At 42.8% G+C, this 25,558-nt stretch overlaps 1 protein-coding gene across 3 annotated transcripts; it reads right to left on the bottom strand.

Moving 5' to 3' along the window:
- Positions 1 to 982: 982 nt before the first annotated feature.
- Positions 983 to 24,884, bottom strand: ACADS (acyl-CoA dehydrogenase short chain). 3 transcript variants are annotated; one of them, XM_033955502.1, is made up of 10 exons: positions 24,773 to 24,884; positions 23,788 to 23,945; positions 15,489 to 15,638; positions 15,289 to 15,400; positions 14,691 to 14,842; positions 12,512 to 12,682; positions 3,841 to 3,978; positions 3,549 to 3,644; positions 2,007 to 2,063; positions 983 to 1,936 (listed from the first exon to the last, which is right to left on the bottom strand). In XM_033955502.1, exons 1-10 carry the CDS (start codon positions 24,840 to 24,842, stop codon positions 1,784 to 1,786), a joined length of 1,257 nt encoding a protein of 418 aa, XP_033811393.1. In that variant the 5' UTR covers positions 24,843 to 24,884; the 3' UTR covers positions 983 to 1,783. The 3 variants fall into 3 exon arrangements, 2 of the variants coding, with proteins under 2 accessions (XP_033811393.1, XP_033811394.1); XM_033955503.1 differs by lacking the exon at positions 24,773 to 24,884 and adding an exon at positions 24,450 to 24,591; XR_004540393.1 differs by lacking the exons at positions 983 to 1,936; positions 2,007 to 2,063; positions 3,549 to 3,644 and adding an exon at positions 8,401 to 8,664 and having other exon boundaries at positions 3,843 to 3,978.
- Positions 24,885 to 25,558: the final 674 nt, after the last annotated feature.

Genomic DNA, 25,558 nt, shown 5'->3' with positions numbered 1-25,558 from the left:
CCACACTAACCATTATCTCTTTCTCTCAGAGATCCCACTTGCCTATTCCAGGCCCTCTTGAATTCAGAAAGTCTTTGCTTCCACCTCCTCTTCCAGGAAACACTTCAACACATGACCCCAAAAAGAAAGGGAAAAGTCTAATAACATCCCCAAACTTTTTATCTGCTGGTGAACCAGAATTAAAATCCCATCATATTCAAAAACTGAGGGGGTAGCATCTGGATGCTGAAAAACACAGAATTTTAGTTTTATAGACATTTAGGATGACAATAAATGGAAACCCTGAACCACAATCATTTTGTTTTGTCTTTAAAATCACCAAGCAACAAGAGGTAAGAAAAATTATTTTCATTTTATTAATTAAAACATGTTGGTTCTGGTAATTTACTTCTGCTGTTTGCCACTCAGTATAGAAGAAATTGTGAGGGGGAGACGCTTTATCTAATTAAAAATTTTAATCACAATTAATTGATGTGTAGCCCTAGTTATACTGCACCAATTATGTAGTTCCTTCCCTCCTATCTCCTACCCTTACATTCCCCCTTTTCTTTTCTATAAGTAAATTGGAATTCTCTTCATTTAATTTCATGTTTTAACTGCTCCAATGTTTTCCTTAAAGTTTAGTAAACTGTAGTACTTGATCAAAATGCGTTCTTTGAGGACTCATCCAACTCATGGAAAATGAATGCAGAAGCAAGGACCAAGCTGAATAGTTTGCTAGTGTCATTCAGTGCAGATGTCAAGCGCAATACAGTAGCTCATAGGATGAGGTTTGCCTGTCCTGGTTTGAGGCATACCAGCATCTTTGTAACAGAACTGAATACAAAACGCTAGCCACTTGGCTATAGCTTAGTTTATTAATGGTTGGGGCTTGGGCCATACTGGATGTGGAGGTGCAGAGACTGCGGAGTAGTGGGGTGTGTTCTCTCCTTATTCCCCTATATTTCTTTGGTCTATAACATAATACACAGAACCCATTCCATAGTATTTAATTGTTTATTAAGTCATTTATAAAGATACATTTTGAGTGTGAAAAAATAGTATGTCAAACTTTGTTAAAAGTCAAAATGACTTGCTTCAGGCACTGAAAACAATTTGCATTTCTCAGGTGTATAGGAAAATGAAATGTGTAATTTCATTAATTCTGGGCTATAGTCAGTCTAGAAGTTTTTGTAACATATGTAGAACATAGCATATGCTCACGCTCTGTGGGCTGGAGAGGAGAAGAAAATAGACTAACAGTCGAATCTAGACCATAGCCAACCCTGAGCTGTTTCCTCTTTTGGGTTTTCAGGGTTGTATCAAAGTTTCATTTGTAGTAATATAGGGTTCTCTAGTCTCTAACTGCCCCTGTCTGCCTTATCCAAGTGCCAAATCATTATGCAGTGGCTAAAGACACTACCTATATGTACATGCATCAGTCTGACAAGGCTTTATCCTGTATGGTAATACAACTTTCATGGTGCACTGATGTGCCTTTACTCACGTATAGGATGGTAGAGAGTAGTGCAATGCCATCTTTATATGAATAGAATAATTGCAACCACCCAGTTATAACATGTCCAGTGAACTGTGTTTCGTTACCAGGAAGGATCTTTTATGTTTAGCGCTAAAGGCAAAACCTGCCCCTCCCCATGATGCATTTTCTCTTTACATTTCACTCTTTAAGTGGCACTCAAGGCACTTGCTGCTGCCTTGATTAAGGCCATACAATTTAGAGCCTGGGCTCACTTTTCTATAGTTCACAAGCTACTGGCTAGTTAGGTTCCAGGATTGGGTTCGGCTAGCCACGGAACTCCTTTAGCAACTGTCCAGCTATTACTAGTCTCTGAATTTCACTAGTTCCCTCGTAGATCTCAGTGATGCGAGCATCCCGATAGTGTCGCTCAGCTGGCATATCAGTCACATACCCCATTCCTCCCAGAATCTGGATGGCCTAAAATGAGCAATAAAGTGTAAGCACAGAGACCATACACCAGACCCCCCAACTACCTGTTAAATATTACCTGATGTGAAATAGCAGTTGCTGCTTCTGATGCTGCTAATTTTGCCATTGCTGCCTCCTACAAGAGAATACTATTGTAAATTGTTTTGTTGTACTGCACATTTGCTTAGACTTTTCATCAATTGGCACGTTGCCTTATTCTGTGTAACTTCAGAACTCATTAATACAAGGTGTTTTGAATCTGACAAAGCACCCTCCCCGTTGCTGGGTAGACTTCTACTTTTTGACAGCATAGAGCTCTGTAGCATAGTAGGACATCTCCACAGTATACCTCCAACTTTCAAGCTACAAATGAAAGGTTATTAGCACCGAGTTGATGTTTAGTCATAGTGGCAGGCAACAGATAAACCCCCCTAACCTTGCAGCCACACACACACTGCAGCTCTCAACCCTTAATGTGATTTATAGTGATATTTTATACAATATATTAAATAGATGATTTTTAGCATAATTTAACATTTTGGTGAACTCCCTAGGCTATATTTATCAAAATATGGTAAAGGCAATCCTCTATGACCTTGTATATGCATAGATGTCCAGCACAACACAATTTGTACTTTGTATTTATATTCAGCAATTATAAGATAGGAATGTTAGCTTACCTTCATACTATAAATACTGGAAATCGTAGTAGCACATAAGAAGGGCTATGCTAGATAAGACCAATGATCCATTAACCCTAGCATACTGTCTGACAGTGACCAATCTAGTTCACTTAGTAGCTTGCTAATTTGAAAAAGAGTCTTAATGTTTCTCACACCCAGATAGTTTTATGGTTTATTTATTTATATCCCACCCTTGTCCAAGGCAGGTTACAAAATTACATCCATATATATTATTATAACAAGTAAACCAATATAACACAAATTACAAACAATAAAATTAAGTAGGCGACCAGCACCCTACATTCATCTTATACACCAAAATCAGACTCTGTATTTCATCTAAAAAAACTGAAGCCTCTTTAGTAAACGCTTAAAATTCTGCAAATTCTGTTGTTGGCGTAAGTACAAAAGGAGTATATTCTATTGGGCCCATACAAAAGAATATACCGTCTCTGGACACTTTCAATCTAATATCAGTGTTCTCCCCAGGAATTTTTTCCAGCCGGGTGGGGCAGGACGAGGAAATTTGGTGGTGGGGAAAATTAAGGGCTCCTTTTACTAAGCTGCAATAGCGTTTTTAGCGCATGCAGAATTGCCACACTACACGGCTAGAACTAACGCCAGCTCAATGCAAAGCGCCCGGCTAAAAGGCCCTAGGGAGAACACTGAATATCCTTAACAGATGGAATTTGTAATTCTGCAGATGTAAGAGGTGGAGAGAATTTGTTGCAACTATAAGGATTTCTCTCCTGCTGTTTACCTTTCTTTTTCTGCAAATGCTCACTTCCCTGCAGTAATGGCTATATTCTGCTGCAGGGTTCCTGTTAAGTGTCCTGTTAATATATTGCAGTACAGAATCTTTGTAAGCACTATGCTTGCATACCTTGCTGTAAGGATATCAGTTCATATAAGATGTCTTGAGCCCTTTGCCGTCATACCTTGATATAGGGTTTCTTGTTGTCCTTTAACATGGCTGCTCTCCAGGTCAGTAGGCGAGCACTCTCCAGAGCCAGTGACATATCTGCAAGTTTGAACTACAATGAAGAGACTTTCAGAACTCAGTATGAAGAGTAGCACATTGAACTAATATTCGTTCAAGGTGTGCCCCTCCCACTACTGGGAAGCAAGCACCTGCAGGGCAAGGAGGAAAACATGTCAGCAGACAGAACACTAGCCACAATATTATGAACATGGTTGCTTTTTTATCTCAGTAGTAGCAGAAAATCATACCTGAATAGCTTGTAGTTTGCTGATTGAAGAGCCAAAGGCTAACCGCTTCTCAGAGTAGTCAATAGCACAGTCCAAGGCTGCTTGGGCTATCCCAACTGCCTGTGAGGCAATGCCAATTCTGCCAGAGTCGAGAGTTTTCTGGAAAATGAATTAAAAATAATGCAACAGCAGTTCTAGCCTTGAATATATCTAAAAAAATATAGATAACATGGCACACAGAAGATACTGTCCTAAGCTGGCACCTATGCTCAAGGTACGGTACCCTTGTCAATTTGCTAACTTCTGGCTTCCATCTCTTGCATTATGGCAGGCCAAGAGAATTTCAGGGTCAGTTTGCCAAAAAAAGCTAAAATATAATATTTTACAGGCCTGCTTCATGGCTCAAATTGCAACTACTGAGCACTGCTAAGTGGAATGCCCCTTGTTCAATCACAGTCACTTTTCCCACTATGAAAGTCAGGAATGGGGATTTCCCATAGTCAGTGTTTGGAATCCACTGGGGGGAAAGGAGAGTGTAATCACTATTCAAAGTTGACATAAGTTTTTCACCAAAAAACACTGCCACAAAAACAGATTTATCTATTGTTAAAACCAGTCACGATGGATATCCCCTGGCCTGGTTGATCCACTTATAGAACACGTTTAATAAATGTGTCCAGTGAGAAATATCTGCACTCAAAACCAAAAAGATGTATTTTAATCTCAGTAAGAAAGCAAAATCTATCACCTTCCTTGCAAATAACAAAAGCAGATGAGGGTGGTGGTATGGTAATCCTCAACAGGAACCAATATATTACAAAGAGAGACAGCAAATACAGTATATGATCCACAATTTTACTCCCTTCTTGAAAATGATCCTACAGGGAGGAAGTGACTCCATCACACTCATTGGCTGCTTGAGATTAGCTCCGAGCAATCCTCAGTTCTATCATTTGAAAATCACAGCACTCCTGAGATTTTAGTTCTTGGAGGGTGTTATAGTGGCTGCAGTATTACCTGATGTCTGGCTAAGTACAATCCCCAGATTTTACTGAGCTCAGTTATTTGGGGAGCTGCACTGCTAATTCCATGGTAGAACAGGCCTATCCACATTGCAGCCATCTACACAGGTAGCAGTTGAAACACAGTTGGATCTCTTTGCAGACCAAGCCTCTCCTCAATCCTCAGGCTATGACCCAATGCCTGACTACAAGAGATAAAAAACTGAAAGCAATAAGATTGGAGCTAATCAAGCTGGGGGCAGATTTGCAAGGAGAAATCCATGAGCTTGGACATAGGCTGGAAGATGTAAGGTCCAACTGGATGAACATGTGGAGACTCTAAGTACAATAAACAACTTACTGAGACTCCAAGTTCATTAAAATTTTCTATCCCGCCCACACCAAGGGTCATAGCCTTTTGGGCAGTTTACAGTTTAAAAGCCAAATAATTTACATAAACCTATTTAAAATAAAATAAAAAATAAAGCAAATAAAATAATCTAAATAAAACTAAAAAATTTTCCAAAAACAATAAACAAATCAAAATCTCATACTGCTTCATAACATGGACAAAATTAGAAGATTTAGAAAATAGAAGCTGCAGGTGTAATTTGCAGTTCCAAAGTATTCCAGCAGTTTCCAACTTACATCGACCAAAATAATAAAGGGAATGAACTCCTCTCCTATGAAAAAAGGCTAAAGAGGATAGGCTTCTTCAGCTTGGAAAAGAGATGGCCGAGGGGAGATACAATTTCTACAAAATCAATCTTGAGAGGTGTAGAACGAGTAAAAGTGAATCAATCTATTATTATTTCAAAATATACAAAGACAGAAAAGGACACTGATTGAGGTTAAATGGAAATTACTTTTAAATAAACAGGACATAATATTTTTTTTCACTCACAGAATAGTTAAGCTCTGGAACTTGTTACCAGAAGATGTGGTTACAGCGGTTAGCATAACTTCCTGAAGGAAAAGTTCATAGTCTGCTACTGAAACAGTCATAGGGGAAGCCACTGCTTGCACTAGGATCAGTAACATAGAATGTTGCTACTATTTGGGTTTCTGCCAGGTACTTGTGATCTGAACTGGCCACTGTTGGAAACATGATACTGGGCTAGATGGATCACTGGTCTGACCCAGTATGACTATTCTTATTTTCTTTCTCCGACAATTCTTTCTTCACATCTTTTTTTTGTAATATATGTACAATCTGTTCTTGTTATTCATGATAGTCTGGTTCCTGAAAAAGTTCATGAACCATGAAATTTTGGACAACAAAATGCTGTGTCCAAGGGGAAAAACAGAGGTTAGGTTCCAGCAGTACATTTTATACCTCAAAATAGCGTAACATGAATAATGAATCGTTTAGGAAAAATAGGGTTAGGTTCCTGCATGGGACAGCATTTGACAAAAACCAAAGTAGAACATTTAGAATATTACAAACATCTTTTTTTTTAATTTGCAGTACTGCTTACAGAAGTAACATTCTTAAGCAAAATAATTGCACAGAACAGTGCTGGAAAATAAAATGAATATAGTAATGTACTGTACAGTATTGCACAACTGCAGTAAGCAATTAAGGCCCCTTTTAGAAAATCAAGGTAGTGATTCTCTTGTGACAAATGCACCAAAGCCCATAGGAACTGAATGGGCTTTGGTGCATTAGCCACTGGGCAGAAGTATCAAAGGTCTTCTATTTTGTGCTTTGATTTTTGACAGGTAGCCATTACTGTTTGCTTTGCCTGCTAGCCCTCTTTTTACCACTCTTTTCACTCTTTTAATCTTTTGCCATGATTAACAGATATTTAATGGGTTCAGCTTATGAGAGGGTGGTGAAAAGTTCTCAGCCCAACCAACTTCCTAAATTCTGAGCATTATTTTGCCACTGTAGCTGAAAAGAGTGGTATTTAATTTTGAAAGTGCAAATTTGCAGAATCGTAATGCTATGTTTTATTGTTGTTTCAGATCATTGATTAAACCATGTCAACGAAAAGCGTGGAACTTCAAGCCGTCATGAAGTTCCTATTCCTGCAGAAGAAAACTCCAAAGAAAATCTATGAATATATGATGCAAATATTGAGTGACAAATGCCCATCAGACACCACAGTGGAAGAAGTGGTGTGCAAACTTTCAGTGTGGAGATTTTGAGACTGAAGATGCAGCAAGATCTAGGAGGCCTCAAATGGTGTAACTCCTGAAATTGTTGACCATGTCCATGACCTGATTTTGGCACATAGTGAATATCATAGGTGAAAACAATTGCCAAGACACTACAGCTATCCAGGGAACATGTTGGGTGTATAATTCACGAGCAGCTGGGTATGCAGAAGCCGTCAGCCAAGTGGGTGCCCAAATGTTTGAATGCTGAAGAGAAACAACATCAAGTGGACACGTCCAAGTTGATTTTGCAGCATTCCAGTGAGCTGGTGCCAACTTTTTGATGAAACATGGCTACACCACAAATAGTCCATGACAGACAAACGGTCCATGCAATGGAAGCACTCAGGTTCTCCCAGGCCAAGGAAATTCAAAACCCAAAAGTCATCAGGAAAGATTATAGCCACAGTGTTTTGGAATCAGGAAGGTGTTGTAATGACTATCTTCTAAGGCAGGGGTCCCCAACCCCTGGACAGCCAGGCTGTAAGAGTCTATCCCTCCTTCCCATCCCGCATAGCGAAACCCCGCCCACCGTGAACAAAACAATCCTTCATTCTGAAAAGCAGCGGCAGCACTGCAGGCTGCTTTGCTGCCTTCCCCAGGGTCTTCCCTCTGCCGCTGCATCACATGGAGCTGTTGTGTTTAACAGTTCATGCTTTCATTTCAGCAAGATAAGTACTATTTTAGAGCAACAGTAGAATTATTGCACTACTTCAAAATTGTGTTATTCACTGCACTATGGGAGTGGTCCAGGAATGTTTCATAACCATTACCCTGTTGGGTTTAATTTATCGACAACTCTTTTGATTAGAGGGATATTATGGAGTTCCCCTATCCAGAGTTGTAAAAACAGAGGACCCTCCCATATTCACAAATTAATTTATAATATTATGGTGTGCTTGATTGCACTAGTGGTCATTCTTCTGCTGCTCCTCTAATTTAGAAACGTCAGAGGGATTATTTTGGGGATTTTTGCTGCGTCACTGATGACATCATAAGTGACACAGCGGCAGAGGGAAGGCAGCGAAGCAGCCTTTTCAGTGCCGCTACCGCCACTGCTGCTTTTCAGAACGGAGGATTGTTTTGCTCGCAGTCGGCGTGGTTCTGCTGTGCGGTATGGGAAGGAGGGATGGAAGCAGCCTGTTCAGTGTTGCCGCCACTTTTCACTGAAAAGCAGCAGCAACACTGAACAGGCTGGATGGATGAAAAGTTTTCATAACGTTTTCAGCGGTGGAACACTGAACATGCGGATGGATAAAAAGTTTTCAGAATGGAGGTATGTCAGGGCCTCGCGGTTGGAGGGACATTGGGGTTCTGCTGCATGTGGGAGATGAGGGAGAGATGGAAAGGTGCTGCACAGGGAGATGGGTTGGCAGGGTCCTGCTGCACAGGAGGTATAGGAGAAGAGATGGAAAGATACCTGATGATGTCATCAGTGATGCGGTGGCAGAGGGAAGGCCCCAGCGGGGAAGACAACAAAGCAGCCTATTCAGTGCTGCCGCCGCTGCTGTTCAGAACAGAGGTATGTTGGCCTCGTGATGGAAGGGTCGGTAGGGTTCTGTTGTGTAGGATGGAAAGATGTTGCGGAAGGGGATCTCTTGCGGCCTGGCATGTCATTGTCTTCCATTGTCCCTAGATGGAATCGTCTGGTTTCAGGAAAATAAGCTGAGGGCTCCCACTGATTCTACATTAAGGTCAATTGTATAATTTCTATTATGATATTATATCTTAGTAATAATAGAAATGTAAAGTATATTGTATATAAAACTGCCCTATGAATCTGCCCTGAATCCTCCTCACCCCTCCCTTATCGGTCCCTGGAAAAATTTGTTTCTATAAAAGTGGTCCTTGGTATCAAAAAGGTTGGGGACCACTGTTCTAAGGGGCCAAAATTTTATGAAGAATACTACTGTAACTTGCTGTGCCAATTAAAGAAGGCATTGAAAGAAAAAAAGAAGGAGAGGGAAACTATGGAGAGTTCTCTTTGCAAGACAATGCACCTGGTTTACAAGGCTAGCAAAACGATGGATGTTGGGATTTCAGTGCATAGACCAATCCACCCTACTCACCAGATTTTGCTCCCTCTATTTTCTGTTTCTAAACCTTAAAAGGAATTTGAAAGGATGACAATTTGAGTGATTCGGAGGCAATTGCAGCAGCAGAGCAGTACTTCAGGTGACCAAACATCAGAGGGGTGAATATGTGGAATAACTTGCAAGTATCTTGCTCCATGTCATTTCTTTCTTGGTTGGGCTGAGAACTTTTCAGCACCCCAAGGATTGTGCTGGTATCCATTAGTGTTTGCTTTTACCCATTAGCCCCACGCTGGGTTGTTTTACTTTTTACTGCTCTCTTTACACATTCTTTTATTGTAATTAATGGATGTTTGACAGGTTCTGCATGATATTAGCGACTGGCTCTTTCATGGATTGTACTGCAGCCAAGTGTGTAGTTAGCCTTTAAATTGAATTTGTATGTTTTTTAGGGCTGTATATTAAATCACAATTAAAAAATTTAAATGTGACTAATAATTAATCACGTGCTGCCCACTTTCATTTGACCTGGCTGCCTCCTTTTAAACACAAGAAGTAAGAAGTAGACAGGCTGGGTCAGAGGGAAAGGCCTGGTGCAAGCCGCAGGCAGTCTTTCAGTAGGGCTGCCACTGGCTGCAGTGTCAAAGACTGGTTTAAGGGAGGCGGGTCATTGAGCTGCAGTAGGCTGCAGTAAAATAAAGATGCTGCATCATATGTGGGGAGGGGTGGGAGAAGGCGAGTGCGAGAGAACACTGGACCTAGGGCTGGGGGAGGGAGAGCAAGTGAGCACTGGACCTGAGGCTGAAGGGGGTGGACAGAGAGCACAGGACCTAGTGGTGGGAGAAAGGAAGATCTTAGAGAACTCCCTAGAGATCTGGACCCCCTCCCTTGGTCTTCAGGTCCCCTCCAAAGCTGCAGTACCTGCTAGCTGAAGCCCCATCAGCCAAAGAAATCAGAGCTGTCCCCTTCCTCCTCATACTGTGTGCAGAAGGCAGCAGCATACATCCAGCAACCAACACTTGACACACCCCAAACATGCTTAGTTCCTGCATGAACTGAATATACTTGGGCAATGCTAGCATCGGTGGCTGGAGGCACTCCGCTGACTTCCTTGGTCTTGAGACAGCACAAGGAGCTCTTTGGCAATGTATTTCTTTGATTGATGAGGCTTCGGCATCCCCAACAGCAAAAGTATGTTGCCTAACTTGGAGGAGGAAGTATGTGGCCCCCCAATCCCTTCCCTCTGGATTACTGGCTATGCCCCGCTTTAAATATTTTAATTGACATGCAGCCCTAATTTTTTTTTTTTTTAAGCTTTCATCATGGCTTTGATTTGGCATTGGGTTTGAATATCTCTTTGCTCTTATCATGATTTATTAAAGTGTCATATAGAGACACAACTATGAAATTGTTCCATCCATTCACACAAATAACTAAGCTCTCCCCTTCTTTCCCTCCCCCACCCTTTGTTTTTAGCTTTGTATGTATGTTGTTATTCATGGTCTATTTCTTTTCAGGATACCATTCCCTCCATGTTTATATTTATATAGATTTTTTTGTTCTTTTTAGTATTGAGATACCGAGTAGAGAATGACACGGGGAAAAAAATCTGTCCCCGTCACCGCCGTTCCCTTCACCGCCCCGTCACCGTCACCCCTTTCACCGCCCTGTCACCGCCACTGCCATCCCATTCACCGCCCCGTCACCGTACCCCGCTGCATCCATATAAGCCTTAGTACTGTAATATTTAGCTTATTCCTTTCTTATAAATCAAAGTTCCTGCTGCTGAACTAGAGAAAGAGATGTTCAGCTGGCAGGGCTTTGTTTATAAATTTTTATCAACACAAATAATATACTATTTTATCCTAAAGCAAAAAATAAATAAATAAATATAATTTTTTTTTCTACCTTTGTTGTCTGGTTTCTGCTTTCCACATCTTCTCATTCAATTCCTTCCATCCACTGTGTGTTTTCTCTCTGCGTCTTCCATTTGCTGTTACTGTGCCTCTCCCTTCACCCCCCCCCAAATTGGTCTAGCACCCATCTTCTTCCCTCCGCTCCCCCATAGTCTGGCATCTGTCTTCTTCCCACTCTGTCTTCCACATTTCCCTTCGGGGTCTGTTCCTCTCCACCCTCCTTCAATGTCTGTCCTATTCTTTTCCACCACCACCCTTCCCTCCCTCCTTTACCATCTGTTCCTTTCTACTACCCTTCAGCTCCTCTTGCGTGGCCTATCTATCTACCTTCCTCCCTCTTATTTTCATGGCACGTTACAATGTAATTTGTGCAAGCCACTGGAGCCTGCGAGCTCGGTCCGTGTCGCATCCCCACAAACCATCTCGCTTCTGTGCTCCTATTTTCTCCATTTCTAATATCTCCCCTATGTATCTGTCATTGCCCCCCCCGTGTCCATATACCATCCCCATGGCATGTCCCCTTTATGTCTCTGTCCCTATGCCCCGTGCACATAATTTCCCCTCTTTCTGTTACCTTCCTGTGTCCAGATTTCTCCTATCTTCCTCTTCCATACCAGTGTGTCTCTTCTTTTCAACCCCATCTAGCTTTTTCCCCTCTTTCTTTCCCCCCCCCTGGCTTCTAGCATCTGGCTTACCTGCCTATCCTTCCCTTTCTTTCCTGCTGTGGGTTTTTCTTTCCGTCTTCATCCCCTTGGCCCAGAATCCTTTTCCCTTTCACTCCCTCCTTCCAGTTTGAGCCGGGAACACGAGCGATCTCACGGTCCCCGCAGCCACCACCCAATCGATCCTACTGTTTAGCAAGCTCTCTCCCTTCTCCTCACTTTAGTTTGTAGGTTTTCTTTTTCGGCGACCTGCACGCTTTCCCAAAGAGCCGCGCACACGCAGCTGCTCAATGTTCAATCTTCTGCTCTGCTGCAACTTCCTGTTTCCTGTTGCGTCAGAGCAGAAGATTGAAACTGAGCAGCAGCGGATGCATGGCTCTCTGATAGCATGCGGGTCGCCGAAAAAGAAAACCTACAAACTAAGGTGAGGAGAAGGGAGAGAGCTGGCTAAACACTAGGATCGATTGGGCAGGCGGGTGTGGGCTGCGGGGACCGCGCGATCCTTCATGCCTCACTGCGGGGACAAGACCATTCACCGCCCCACGGGGCGGTGAATGGCCTTGTCCCCGTCGCCGCAGCGACTGCTAGTTTTCGTTCCCCGTTTCGGCGGGTCACCTGCGGCTAAACGCGGTGGCGGCAGGTAAACCGCCACCATGTCATTCTCTAATACCGAGTGCTATGGATTCTGGATTTCTCAGTACAAACTATGTGCTGCTTTTTTTTCTCACTGTGCATTAGCTTATTATTTTGGCCAATATTAGACTGCTTTTAGTTATATCACTTTTAAATTTACTTCAAAGCCTCGTTTTATCACACTTTTTTGTCTCGTATACAATTTCAACACACACTTGGTCAAGGGTCTGCTTAACTGTATGGTCAAACTGTGTAATTCCACCATCACATCAATTCTCAGGTCTCACCATAGCAATTTTGAAGCCTTGTCCCAACTGTCCCAGCAGGTTTTCTTTTGGGATGCAGCAGTCTTCAAAGATCAAATTGGCTGTAGAACTTGCTCGAATTCCTAATTTGTCTTCTTTCTTTCCCAAGGAAAGTCCAGGGGTTGGCATGGGAACCATAAAAGCACTAATACCCTGAATCACACAAACATTAAAAAAAAAAAAAGAGAAAATCCAAAAGTTCCCTTTTGCAAAAGAGATAACGAAGTAGATTCACCAGCAGAATTTGCAATAAATGACCTGGAGAATAAGATCCATTCAAATTTCATCCTTTATTCACAAACCACTGCAATAGGGGCTCAACAATGCAATGTAATAAGGCGAAAATGTTAACAGAATTCAAAGCCTGGACTAGGCGCAGAGTATCCTTCACTAAGGGAGAAGCAAAGGAGTATAAACCTTGGGATATGCACAGAGGATCCTTAACTGTGGGAGGAGACATAGTAAAGGGTATAAAGCCTGGATAAGAAGAAGGGATTTTTAGCTGTGGGGAGAGAAGAGAGGGGTGTAAATCTTGGGATAAGCACAGAGGATCCTATAGGGGGGGGGAGAGGGCTATCAAGCTTGGGATATGCACAGGATTCTTAGCTGGGGGGGGAAGAGGAGACGTGATAAGCACAAGAGCTACATCTCATCTTCCCTTCCCCTCCTGCAGTCCTACAACCTTGAAGTGGGTCTCCGGCAGCTGCAATGACAATAATCTCCCTCTGTCCAGCCCTGCAGACTTCCCTTTGCTTTATCTTGTCCACAGAAGTTGCATTGAAGATGTGAACCACAAGGTTGGAGGATTAGGGTTAGAGGAAGAGAAAAAGACTGCTGGGGAGGGGATGTGTGTATGGAAAGCACGCAGTCAGCCTGAGAGGACGTGCTGGTACAAAAGCAGGCAGCCCTGGGAGGTGGAAGAGTATAAAGCTTCAAATAAGCACAGAAGAGAGGGTAAAACATGGAATATGAACAAAGGAATTCAGGCTGTGAAGATGTGAAAAAGTGAGACAGATCAAATGGAGACTAATGCAAAACAGGAATTAAACTGGGCAGATTTAATGAACCTTACATTCCTCATATGCGTCATATTCTTTGACTGGGAGACACATCCTTGATCTCTCCTCAAACTCCATCTGAAGCCTTTCAGCATACTTTACATAGTTACTCAAGGTATGAGTGAACAAGTTGTATAATTGTTAAAGGAGTGAGCTAAGAACAAGGAAATCTAGGGTTCAAATCTCACTACTGCTGCTCTGTGACCATGAGCAAACCACTTAACCATCTGTTGCCTCAGAACAAATTTAGACTCTAAATCCTCCAAGAACAAGTATGGTAGTTAACACACCTTGAACTGGTACAAGCCAAATTCAAAAAGGAAATCTAAAAGCCCTCTCAGTCTCTAGAATTTGTAGCATTAAATTTAAGAGAGCTTCTCCTCTCTTAGAAGGTTTCACTGGCTTCCAATCAGTAAGTGGATAGAATTTAAACTGGCATGTTTTGAATTTCAAATCTCTATGGTCAAGGTCCTGAAGAATTGACCAATTTGCTTTGTATTCCAAATTACAGTCATAATTCTTGGTTTTTAAATATGTACGAGGGTTCTCCAAAAAGTTTCTGCACATTCATATTTTTGCGGAAAATGGTTGGGGTGGGAGAAGTGGTAAGAGGAAGTGTAATGCTGGGAAAAATGTATCGCAAAATAGAGTGATTATATGGAAAAGTGATGTAATTTACTTTTGAGATATTTAATAGTGCAGAAATTTTTTGATGACCATGGGTTATCATCAGTAAAAAAATGCTTCTGTGTAAGACTCAATTTGAATTACTTTTTTTATATCAATAGGCAAAGTTTGGAATAATCTCCCTCAACAATCAAGACATTTCTTCCTATTTTCTTTTTCACAAGACTCTAAAAAAAAAATGTATATACTTTGTAATTATTGGTATTTTGCTCATGCTGTGTTAACTATGATATATTAGTTCCCTCATTACTGAGTTGTTGTTTTTTTAAATATAGTCTGCCATGAATCTTACAGAAAATTGCGAGGAATATAAAAATTAGAAAATAGAATAGTTTGTGGCTGGCCTACCCCACTTATTCTAGTACTATTAGTACTATAAATTCTAATATGGAGAACTGCATCAAAGAGGGTCTTACCTTATGTTTGAGGGATTTGTCTGTGGTGGCAAATACAACTGCAGCAGAAGCTTCCCAAGCATTTGTAATCCAAGCTTTGGTACCGTTTAGAACCCACTGATTCCCTTCCAGCTGTGCAACTGTAGAAGCAGCTCCTGCATCACTGCCATTTCCTATACAATGAAGCCATGCAAGGAAAATAATGCACAGACCTTGTACTGCACTATTCTGTTGTATCCAATCACATTTTTAAATTGAGTTACAGAGCAGTCAGAGAAAGCAAAGCTTAATGTATTCATACAAAAACACTGGTTCCCAACTCTAGGCCATTTCTGGAGAAACCAGATCCAGTACTGATCAGTGAATAAGCTAGGCATCAGTCAGTCACTGCACACTAATATGCAAACCCACATAGTCTTCACTCACCTAATGTCATTGTTTGGCACACCAGAGAGACAACTCTCCATGCAAGTGTTACACAAGAACCTGTAGATTGTATACTCCTCTCCTGACAACTGCATGTGACAGCAGGAATCTTTCCTCCACCTGTTACCCATCAATGTGATCCAACTACATCCTTTGGTACAAAACAGGATACCCCCACCCCAGTATACAATACCTGGTTCACTCAGAGCAAAACACCCAATTCTGTCCCCACTGCAGAAAGGTGAAATCCACTTTCGCTTCTGATCTTCTGAAGCAAATGCCAATATTGGACCTAAATACAGTGACTAGAAGAACAGAGTAAATATAAAAGCACTAGATAGAACTTTCTGAATGATAGAATTGGAGGAAGGAGAACAGTAGAAAAGGTCTCACATTATTAACACTCATGATTACACCTGTAGACGCACAGCCTCGGCTGATTTCCTCCAAAGCAATGGAGTATGCCAGATAATCAAGACCTGCACCACCATACTCCTGGGGGACATCCATGGCCAGCAGTCCCAGTGCCCCCATCTTCTTCACCTGCACAAGAAAAGTAAAGAAAAGGATAGGACATGTCAACTGTCAGCAGGGAAAGGAGGGTATGATGGGCTGGTTCTAAACAAAGGGAAAAGGAAGGAAGAAAGATTGGTGGACAATAATAGGAGGATTGACTTGAGCACGGAGTGAGGAGAAAAATGATAGATTAAATACACTTCAAAACGCAGCCTGGTCATGCCCTTTGACGGCAAACCGCCAAACGACGATCCTACTCCCATTTCATACCGAGCCACTGGAATTGACTGCCCCCACAGATCAGTTTCCTTGAAGGACTCCTCAACTTTAGAAAAGCAATAAAAACATATCTCTTCATCTAACTCCTTGACCTTGACCCATGGACCACAAAGAATTGTATACTGGTCACGTAAGGAAAACTTAAATTGTAAAATCTTGCACTGTAATTATAGCAAATCTAACCTGTATATTGTCCATGTGTGTCAAATTAGGATAAAACTTGTACTGTAAGGATAGCCATGGCAAATCATAACCAGTAAACTGTATATTATGCATATTAATATCAGACCATGTATGTACCAAGTTGGGATAAAAATTTGTATTGTAATCTTGTACTGAAATTATGTATGTTTAACCTGTAACATATTCTGAGCTCTTTGGGGCCAACAGGATAGAAAACAAACTAAATAAATAAATAAACAAACTGGCTGCCTGAAATCAAATATCTGCTATATACAGATCTGGACATGTTTTAAATATATTTATTGGGATTTATTAACCATCTTTTTCATGAGATTCAACCAAAGCGGTTTTACAATACAATGAATAGTACAGTGTTCCCCCGTGAATTTGCGGTTCCGATCATTCGCGGTATTTTCCGACCGCGAAGGGGAAGCAGGAGAGGGCAGCTGGAGCACCGTTGAGTGAAGGAAATCACTCGCAGTATGCTCTGACCACCTCTTCCTGTACTAAAGTCAGACCTCACCAATCAGGAGCTGCATGTCAAAGTAGGTCCTGATTGGTGAGGCCCGACTTTAGTACAGGAAGAAGCGGTCAGAGCATACCGCGAGCGATTTCCTTCACTCGACAGCACTCCAGATGCTCTCTCCTGCCTCCCCAGACGAAAAACCGTATTTGCGTTTTTTTGATATTCACAGAGGTTCCTGGAACGGAACCCCCGCAAATATCGGGGAAGTACCGTAATCAGGTTCTCATAAGTATTTTCCCTATCTGTCCTAGTCAGCTCACAATCTAACTGTGGTACCTGGGGCAATGGAGAGTTATGTGACTTGACCAGGGTCTTAAGAAGCAGGGCTGGGATCAAAACCTCAAAGTGCGGAGGCAGCATCTCTAACCACTAGGCTCTTCCTCCAAATTATGACTACAAACATATTAACCACATTTGTACAGTAAAGTGGATATCAAAAACTAGAGTGTCCTAAGAAGAGAGACAAAGGAAAATTATAATGTCTGATCCAAAAAAAGATCATAAAAGAGTGATCTGGGGAGGATTTCAGTGTCTACAAGAAACATAGAAACCTAAAAGAAAATTAGAAGGACCTCAAAATCTCAAATGCCAATTCAAATTCTTCCTAAACAAGAAGTTAAGAACATTTTATACACATCTCCTAGTAGAGTTGTTTGGGAGAGGGTCTGCTAAACCAGGGCGGGTCAGAGGTTGTGCGTTAAAGTACAAAGATACAGACCCCACAACTCTCCTGCAGCGCTGGAAGCGCAAGTGTGTAGCTTTGCGAGTAAAAGGCTACTATGGAGTGGTTGTTAGAAAACTTTGAGGGGGGTTTGTGCAAGAGGACTTTATAAAAGGCTGCATGAGCCAATTGAACTGTTTTGAACTCTGGACTTTTAAATATTGATTTGGGATTTTTGGTGTTTTTTTTCCTGACAGAGCCACTGGCTCTGGAGTAGTGCCACTCGGGCACTGTATACTCAGCCTCATTATAGCTGCTGAGATAAGGGAAGGCCTGTTGAAGTAGTTGGAAAAGCCTGAACTTTTGGCACATGGACGCTGTAAGCCAAGGGGGTGTGTGCACATCTCTCATTGTTACTTTTAGTGAGAGGTGAAGCCACCTAAAAAGACTGGTGAATCTGAATAAAGTATTACCCTTGGAATGGGTGCATCCTGACATCTGTTTTTGTAGGTTTTTTTTCTTTTGAAAACTTGAAAGGAATCTTTTCTAATCCACCAGCAGCTACTTCCAGATTGAAGAGCTTAAAATTCTGTCACCAGCCAGCCCCAGACCCTTGCTGGCAGGGTTGATCATTGACAATACAGGAGCTGGCTATCGTCCACGTATACAAAAAATGAAAACCAATGGATTGGCACAGGGTCATCAATGGAGCTAAGAAAATGTTAAAGAGAAGGAGAGATAAGTGGCAAGCCTTCCCTTTCCCGATGCATTCTGGGATGCACCGGGGAGAAGCCTAAGGCTCTCATTGGCTCAGATGCCTAAGGCCACTCCCTTCTACCTCCCACCCCCACTCAAAGCATCCCCTGGAAGGAGTACTCAATTCCTCCTGCCAGAACACCCCCTGAAACAATCTCCCACTCAACTGTGATAAGCAGAAGGGATGCCCACTTCTTCCTGCCAGAACACCTCTCCACCATCTTGGATGAGCAAGTGGGTGGAGGAAACCTATGCCTTTGAGAATAATAGGTCCTCCATTTCCCTCCACAGAACAATTCTAAAAGGAGGAAGTTACAGAAGGTATGGGCTGGGACAGTGATGTGTTATTAGTATGTTTCTTGATAACTTCAGCGATCTCCTCTGCGTTTATCATCAAAAAGATTATCACCCCAGCAAGTGAATTCCACCAGCTTCTTCCGAGCCTCCAGTTCCGACGCATGCAGCCAGGTAAGCTGTACATCCTGATACCCAAGGCAAAGATGCCTTCTGCCCTCCTTGTTTGGCTACTAGCTGGCAGAGCTCTGCAGCCTTCTCAGGTGGTAGAGAATCTGCAAACTGTGCTACACTGCGCACCAAGTTCCGCAAGTGAATGCTCATGAAAAGCTGATAATGTATGTGGGAGGTTAACACAGCATTCTGAAATGCCTTTCTCCAAAAAGACTCCAGGGTTTGAGCTTCAGAATTCCTGGCTTTTAAGAGTAAATTTGACCATCATAGAACAGTGATGAAGCTAGAGCTTCTTGAATCTTGGAGCCTTATTCCACAAGTTAGCCTTCTTATGAATAGGTTGCACAGGGGGTGGTGGGGGGAGGCACTTCTACTGTTTCATCTATAGAGACTTAAGGACACTATGCACAAGCACTGTGCCAGGAGGAATGCCTTAGGAGGAGCATCAAAGTCAATTATGTCCAACAACTCAACCCTGGGCTTATCCTCGACATCCAACTGAAATGGGATAGACTTGGCCATCTCCCACACAAACTCAGTAAAGGAGAGCTCCTCAGGGGATAGCCACCTCCTTTCATGGTGAGGGGATGGATCTAATGGGATACCAAGAGACCTCTGGATCCTGATCAGACCACTCCAGAAGCCTGACTCGGACTCAAATATGTTCTCTCAAGAAAAAATTTGGGTCTGTGCCTGGGTAAGTCTACTGGGCTTCTGAGCTGCTGGCTAAGCTCTGGGAACGAGCACCAAGGGACAGGAGTCTTCCTATGCTCTGAGAAAGCTTCCTCTCCTGAAAAATGGACAATGACAGTTTCAAACGGCACCTACTCCAATACTTCAATGCCCCAGTATCAACACTTGGCGAACAGGCAATGCATGGGCCTCCAGTATGGGTCAAGGCTCCTTCAAGGCCAACACCAATGCCGTTTATACCTCAGGCTAATAATGTTTCCCATATACAACAGTTACAAGTACCTAGGAATGTTAAAATCGGACAACTTTTCCCCTCTTACTCTTCTCTTCTAAATATAAGTTCATGTAAACCTTTTTTTTCCTTTTCTTCATATATTTTAAGTTCTTGTAAACCGTGCCGAGCTCCACATCCGTGGAGATGATGCGGAAGTTTAGTTTAGTTTAGATAGTACAGCAGTACCCGTTTCCGATTAAAAACTCCAAGAAACTGCACCCCCTCAAAAAAATTACAACTCTTCACCACTTTTACCCAAAACAACCCTGTGCACCATCTTCACCTGGGGTCTCCGACTGCATTAACTTCTACTATCACAACTCTGACGTACAGCCTTCAGCCAAAATCAGTGTCCATCATCTAAGAGTTAGCAAAAAACACAGATATAGTGAAAATCCAATTATAATAATAAATCACACAATCATATGAACTGTGCAATAAGATATTAATTGCATGTACACAGGCCAAAAACTCAATATATCAAGGATGGAAAAAGCCTCAGATACAAGCCCCTCCCACCATCCACATATGGATATAAGGTGTTCAGGCTAAAACCTCATAGGCAGAAAGAAACCATCCTTGATATTGCATATTTATAACTTAGGCTCTATGTGATGCAAAAACTAGTCATAAAATAGCGTATTTTTCAGACCATAAGATGCACTTTTTCCGCCCCCCCAGTACCATTTTTAAGTGGTGGTGGTCCAGCGCAGTCTCCTGCTGGACGGCTGCCTCTTTGCAGAGTGACATATGATGCAGGAGCTCGACCTTTGCGCTTCCTGCCTGGTCCCGCACCACTCTGTGATTGGCTGCAATCAGTTACTGACTGCAGCCCATCACAGAGTGGCGTGGGACCAGGCAGAAAGCGCAAAGGTTGTGCTCTTGCGTTATACGTCACTCTGCAGAGAAAGGCAGCTGTCCAGCAGGAGAACGTACTGGACCACCGCTACTTAAAAAAGGCACCGTGGAGGGGGGGGGCTTCGGGCTGCAAGTGGCTTCTTCGGGCTGCAGGCTTCCCAGCACCAGGCACACTTGTGTAGAGGAGGAAAAACCAAGAAGAAGAAAAATTCTGAACCAAATTTTTTCTCTTGATTTTTCCTCCTCTACAGATGGGTGCGTCTTATGGTCTGAAAAATACAGTAGATGAAAAAACTTCAACTTATCTTGCAAAGCCAACCGGTACACCAACATTGGCCAGCATTTCACATTACTGCTGCCTCAGGATGTATCAGTACAGATTGGTGGCTTCAAAACGGGACTCTCAAAAGAAAGCCTTCGTGCACAAAAGATCTGTACTGATACACCCTGAGGCAACAGTAATGTGAAACACTGGCCAACTTTGGTGTACTGGTTGGCTTTTCCAGATAAGTTGAAGTTTTTTCATCTATTTTGTTACACTCTAGTTTTTGCATTGCACAGAGCCTAAGTTATAAATACTCAATATCAAGGATGGCTTTTTCTGCCTATGAGGTTTTAGCCTGAACACCTTATATACATACGTAGATGGTGGGAGGGGCTCGTATCTGAGGCTTTTTACATCCTTGATATATTGAGCTTTTGGTCTGTGTACATGCAATTAATACCTTATTGCATGGTCCATGTGAATGTGTGATTTATTATCATCATCTAAGAATTAACAGTCACCTCAATGGACATCTTTGCTCAACTCCCCCGACGGACATATTTATGCAAAGCTATCACATGAGTTTCAATACACACTATCAGCAAACATTACTGCCTGGATGTTCCAAGCACTTAAGACCTATTTAATTATTTATTTAGTTTGTTTTTATATCCTGTTCTCACAGGAGAGCTCAGAACTGGTTACAAGTTTACATACATATTAAAGTGAATTTATGTGAGGTGATGGCAAACATGGCATGGCAGGACATTGACAGAGATGGCAAAACAGTTAAAGCATGGTAAAACATAACATGACAAACTTGGTATGGTGAGACAGCATGATGAGCATTGTGTATGACAAAGAACATAGCCTGACAAACATAGTATTTTAAGTGTGCCTAACATAGCGTGGTAACCATAGTTTTATATATACAAGCATAGCATGGCGAGCATAGTTTGATAAAAATGGTAAACATATTATATATACAAATATAGCATGGTAGACATAGAGGCTCATTTTCAAAGGATTTAGACATACAAAGTACCATATTGTGTCTAAGTGCTTTGAAAATGAGTCCCTTTGTATACAAGTATGGCTAACCTGGTATGATATGTAACATGGTAGAACCTAGTGTGGTAGACATTGGACGGCAGTTATTGTATAGTGGGCACAGCATGAGAATTTGTAGCATAGTAGACATAGTGTAGCAAATATAGTATGAAAGATACAAGACCTAGCCTTCAATCAGGCATGTTTCACAATCTTTTTACCTACTGACCACCAATCACCGATATTGCATTGAGATGCTAAAGACATCAGAAGTAACCAGTGGTGACCTACAACTTGGGAATCCCCATTCAACATTCCTGCATCTCCTCTGCTTCACTGTGCAAAAAGCAAAGCTGCTTATTTATAACAGGGGGTTCCATAAACAAAAGGAGAATGCACAAATGTTTCCTGGGGTGTCTGATCAATGTTGGAGATGTGGTAATGCGGTAATGCTGTAGGGTCTTTTTTACATATCTGGTGGGATTGTTTGGTACTACGCCCATTTTGGAGGAGCGTGGTTCATACTCTGGCCGAATTCATTGGCGGTCCGGTGTCTTAATAAACATGATATTTAAAAAAAAAAAAAAGTAAAGAGCCATTTTATCTAAATATTTGACCCAATATTTACAAAAAGCTGCAATGGGTAGAGAAGGGGTTTGAAATATGATTTTTTTTTTTAATGCAATATGCATTTAACACAAAACAAAACTTCAAGAACTTACAGAAAATAAAGAAAAACAATGTAATGAGATTTTTGACACCATTTCCGCACAGAGGAGTTTCATGTTCAGTGAATAGTTGGAAGTCTCCTTCCCTCCCCAAATTGCGGTCCAGCATCTAAGTCCCCATCCCCTCCCCCTCACGGCCCTAGGGTATCATATAGCCTTGGGCTAGCCCTGAGTTACAGTATATATAATAATATAATTCTTAAAGCATTCTTGCTGATAATTGGACTGTAAGATGCTCCATAAAATCTCAAAGAATGGCCAGTTAGGCTTTAATTAATGCTGTTGCCTTTCATAACACAGAAGACTACAATTTACTTTCACAGCTTGCTAACACTTGCATTTGTCTTTACACTGGATCTGAAATATGTTTCAATGATTTCAGGTTAACCAGGAAATCGCATGCTTTTCTGGCACAGGCTTCTAGAAAGCTACTTAGAATAGACTTTGACCTTGATTCTGCAAACCTCCGGAGGTGTCCAAAAGTTGTTCTGTTGCAAAACCAGGCATGAGTCAGCTTGGGGGAGGTTTGGCTTTGTCCCTCAGCTCACCCATGTGCATAATTTTATACAAGTCTGGCCTCTCTGCAACTGCCACCTGCCCCCAATGCAACATACCTGGGACCTCCCAAGGCAGCAACAGGCAGTGGCCAGCAGCACTGTGAACAGGCTGCTTGTGGCCACCCCACCAGGGCCTTCCTTCTGCCATGTCATCAATGATGACATCAATGACACAGCAGAGCGAAGGCCCTGATAGGGTGGCTGTAAGCAGCCTTTACCGGCCAACCACTGCTACTATTGCTGCCTTGGGAGGCCTGCCGGTATGTCTGTAAGTGGTGTGATAAGGGGGAACAAGGGACAGACAACCCATGGGACCATCTTGGCGGGGGCATCAGCACTTCTCCTTGTCTCCCCCCATTCCATTCCCCCCTCCCCCTAGCGTGAGCAGCAAATTCAACCTGATGCTCACGCTGGCTGCTCACACCAAGAAGGGAAGGGGTGACAGGGAAGAAGTGGGAGCTGGAGAATGTGGGTGCCACCCACCCTCGCTACACCACTGTCGGGTCAGGAAGAACCACAGCCACATAGTGAAAGAGGCACATATCACCGACCCCTGCTCTAATAGAAGAAGAAGAAAAAAAAAAAAAAGAAAAAGAAATGCCTGTTATTATAGGAAAGATGGGAGAGGTCTCCCAGCCCAGAAGGTGAAAGGGGAATCTATAGTCCTAGCAGCACAAAGAAGAGGAAAAGAAGAGATTAAAACAAGAATACATAAGACTACAAAGTACAGAGGACAACAGGATGCATAGTAGCACTGGGAGCAAGAAAGAAAAGGCAGTGCCTGTCTGAAGTAGGTAAGGATGGAGGTGATTACTGTCAGGTGGTCAAAGAGAAGAGGCGAGAAAAGGACAGAGCCATAAGGGCAAGAGAGGGCTTACGTGCTCTGCAGGGAAACGGTGCTCCCGGTCCAACTGGGCCGCCACAGGAGCCAGTTCCTTCTCGGCGAAGGCCCGACACGTTTGACGCAGCATCTGGTGAGTCTCTGGCAGCTCGGCCACGGTGTGCAAGCGGCATGGAGAGGAGCTGCAAAGCAGAGCTGAACACAACGAGCGAGTAAGCGCGAGATTAGGACGCCTCAGCCGAAGGGGTAAAACGCGGACCTCACGGATCTAAACCCGCACGTCCTTAAAAAATCTGAGGTCCGTGTTACTTGTACTTACTTTCTGCCTCTGACAGACCTGGGTGACATTGTTAGCGCTGACGGATCCTAATACTTTCCCCTCCCTTAAATTGTCACCCAGGTCTGTCAGAGCCAGAAAGTTAACTACAAGTAGCACGGACCTCAGATTTTTTAAGGACGTGCGGGTTTAGATCCGCGAGGTCCGTGTTTTACCCCTTCCCCCTTCACCATAGTGCACCCGTCACAGCTCCCCTCCCCCTCTCAGCAGAAAGCAACTTTCAAAAGTAATTGGGACTATTAAGCTCAAGCCAAATGAACGCCACGGTGAAAGAATCTGCTCGAGCCTGGAGTAGTGCTGAAGCCAATACTTATGTTGCCCGTCATTCTTCGACGGCTTCTCTCCTCACGTTCCCCTCTCACCTCTGCAGGCAGCGCTCCGCATCAGTTTTGGTAGTCGGATAGTCGCCATTCCCTCTCTACACTTGACCCCCCCCCAGCTATTTCCGACGCCTTTTCGCTAATACTTCCGGTGGGAAGCTGCTCAGCCTGCCCTAAACCTACGTTGCCAAGTACAGTCGACTCCGCTTAAGTGCACGCCCCTCGGACCGGGTGGCCGCGTGCGCTTATAGGGGGGGTGGAGGAGGCTGTAGATAAGCCGGCTCAGTTTTATTGCGGGTGGCCTGTTGGAGCCTAAAGTACGGGAAAGCTGTGCCCTAGTGCTTGAATGGAAGCGGAGCACTCACTTTCCCAGCTGTCCCAGCGCTTAAACTGGCGCGTGAAGCTCATCCATTCCCAGTCAGAATCTGATTGCATTTAACCAGAGTGAAGGTAAGGTGAAAGAATAGAGGTTGGACCTACTATGACAGGGGTGCCCACACTTTTTGGGCTTGCGAGCTACTTTTAAAATGACCAAGTCAAAATGATCTACCAACAATAAAATAAAATAAAAAATAATAATCCACAAAGCACACTGTACGCATAGAAAATGTTAATTATCATTCCTGTTCCGGGATTTTTTTCAAAGAGGTCAAAGCAGATGACTCTATGCACAGTCACCTCAGTAACAACCATACAAAAATAGACAAATACCCCCCTCCCTTTTTACTAAACCACCATAGCAGTTTTTAACATAGGGAGCTGCGCTGAATGCCCAGCACTACTCTCAACGCTCATAGGCTCCCTGCACTAAAAACCTTTATTGCAGTTTAGTAAAAGGGAACCATAGTGTAAAATATAGACAGCAGATATAAATTCAGACACATTTTGATCACTAAATTTAAAATAAAATAATTTTTCCTACCTTGTTTGGTGATTTCATGAGTCTCTGGTTGTACTTTCTTCTTCTGACTGTGCAAATCTTTCTTCCCTTCTTTCAGCCTGTATGCTTCCTCTCCTCCGGACCTCATTCCCTCCCCCAACTTTTTCTTCCTCTCTCCCTACCCTTTCTTTCTTTCTCTCTTCATGCCCCCTTTCTTTTTTTCTGTTTCTCTTCTTTCCTTTTGTCTCCCTGCCCTCCCCCAAGCCACTGC

This window comes from Geotrypetes seraphini, chromosome 8 (assembly GCF_902459505.1).
Source record: "Geotrypetes seraphini chromosome 8, aGeoSer1.1, whole genome shotgun sequence".
NCBI classification, from domain to species: Eukaryota; Metazoa; Chordata; class Amphibia; order Gymnophiona; family Dermophiidae; genus Geotrypetes; species Geotrypetes seraphini.
The sequence above is the reverse complement of the archived record's forward strand: the minus strand, read 5'-3'. Positions and strand labels throughout refer to the sequence as shown.

Excerpts from the sequence above, each read along its gene's own strand:
- ACADS (XM_033955502.1), bottom strand. The coding sequence starts at position 24,842 with ATGCAATCAGATTCTGACTGGGAATGGATGAGCTTCACGCGCCAGTTT. Across the intron at positions 12,683-14,690 it reads ACAAATCCCTCAAACATAAG|GGTATTAGTGCTTTTATGGT; the intron begins GTAAGACCCTCT and ends TGTGTGATTCAG. Across the intron at positions 3,979-12,511 it reads AAGGCTTCAAAATTGCTATG|AAAACTCTCGACTCTGGCAG; the intron begins GTGAGACCTGAG and ends TTCATTTTCCAG.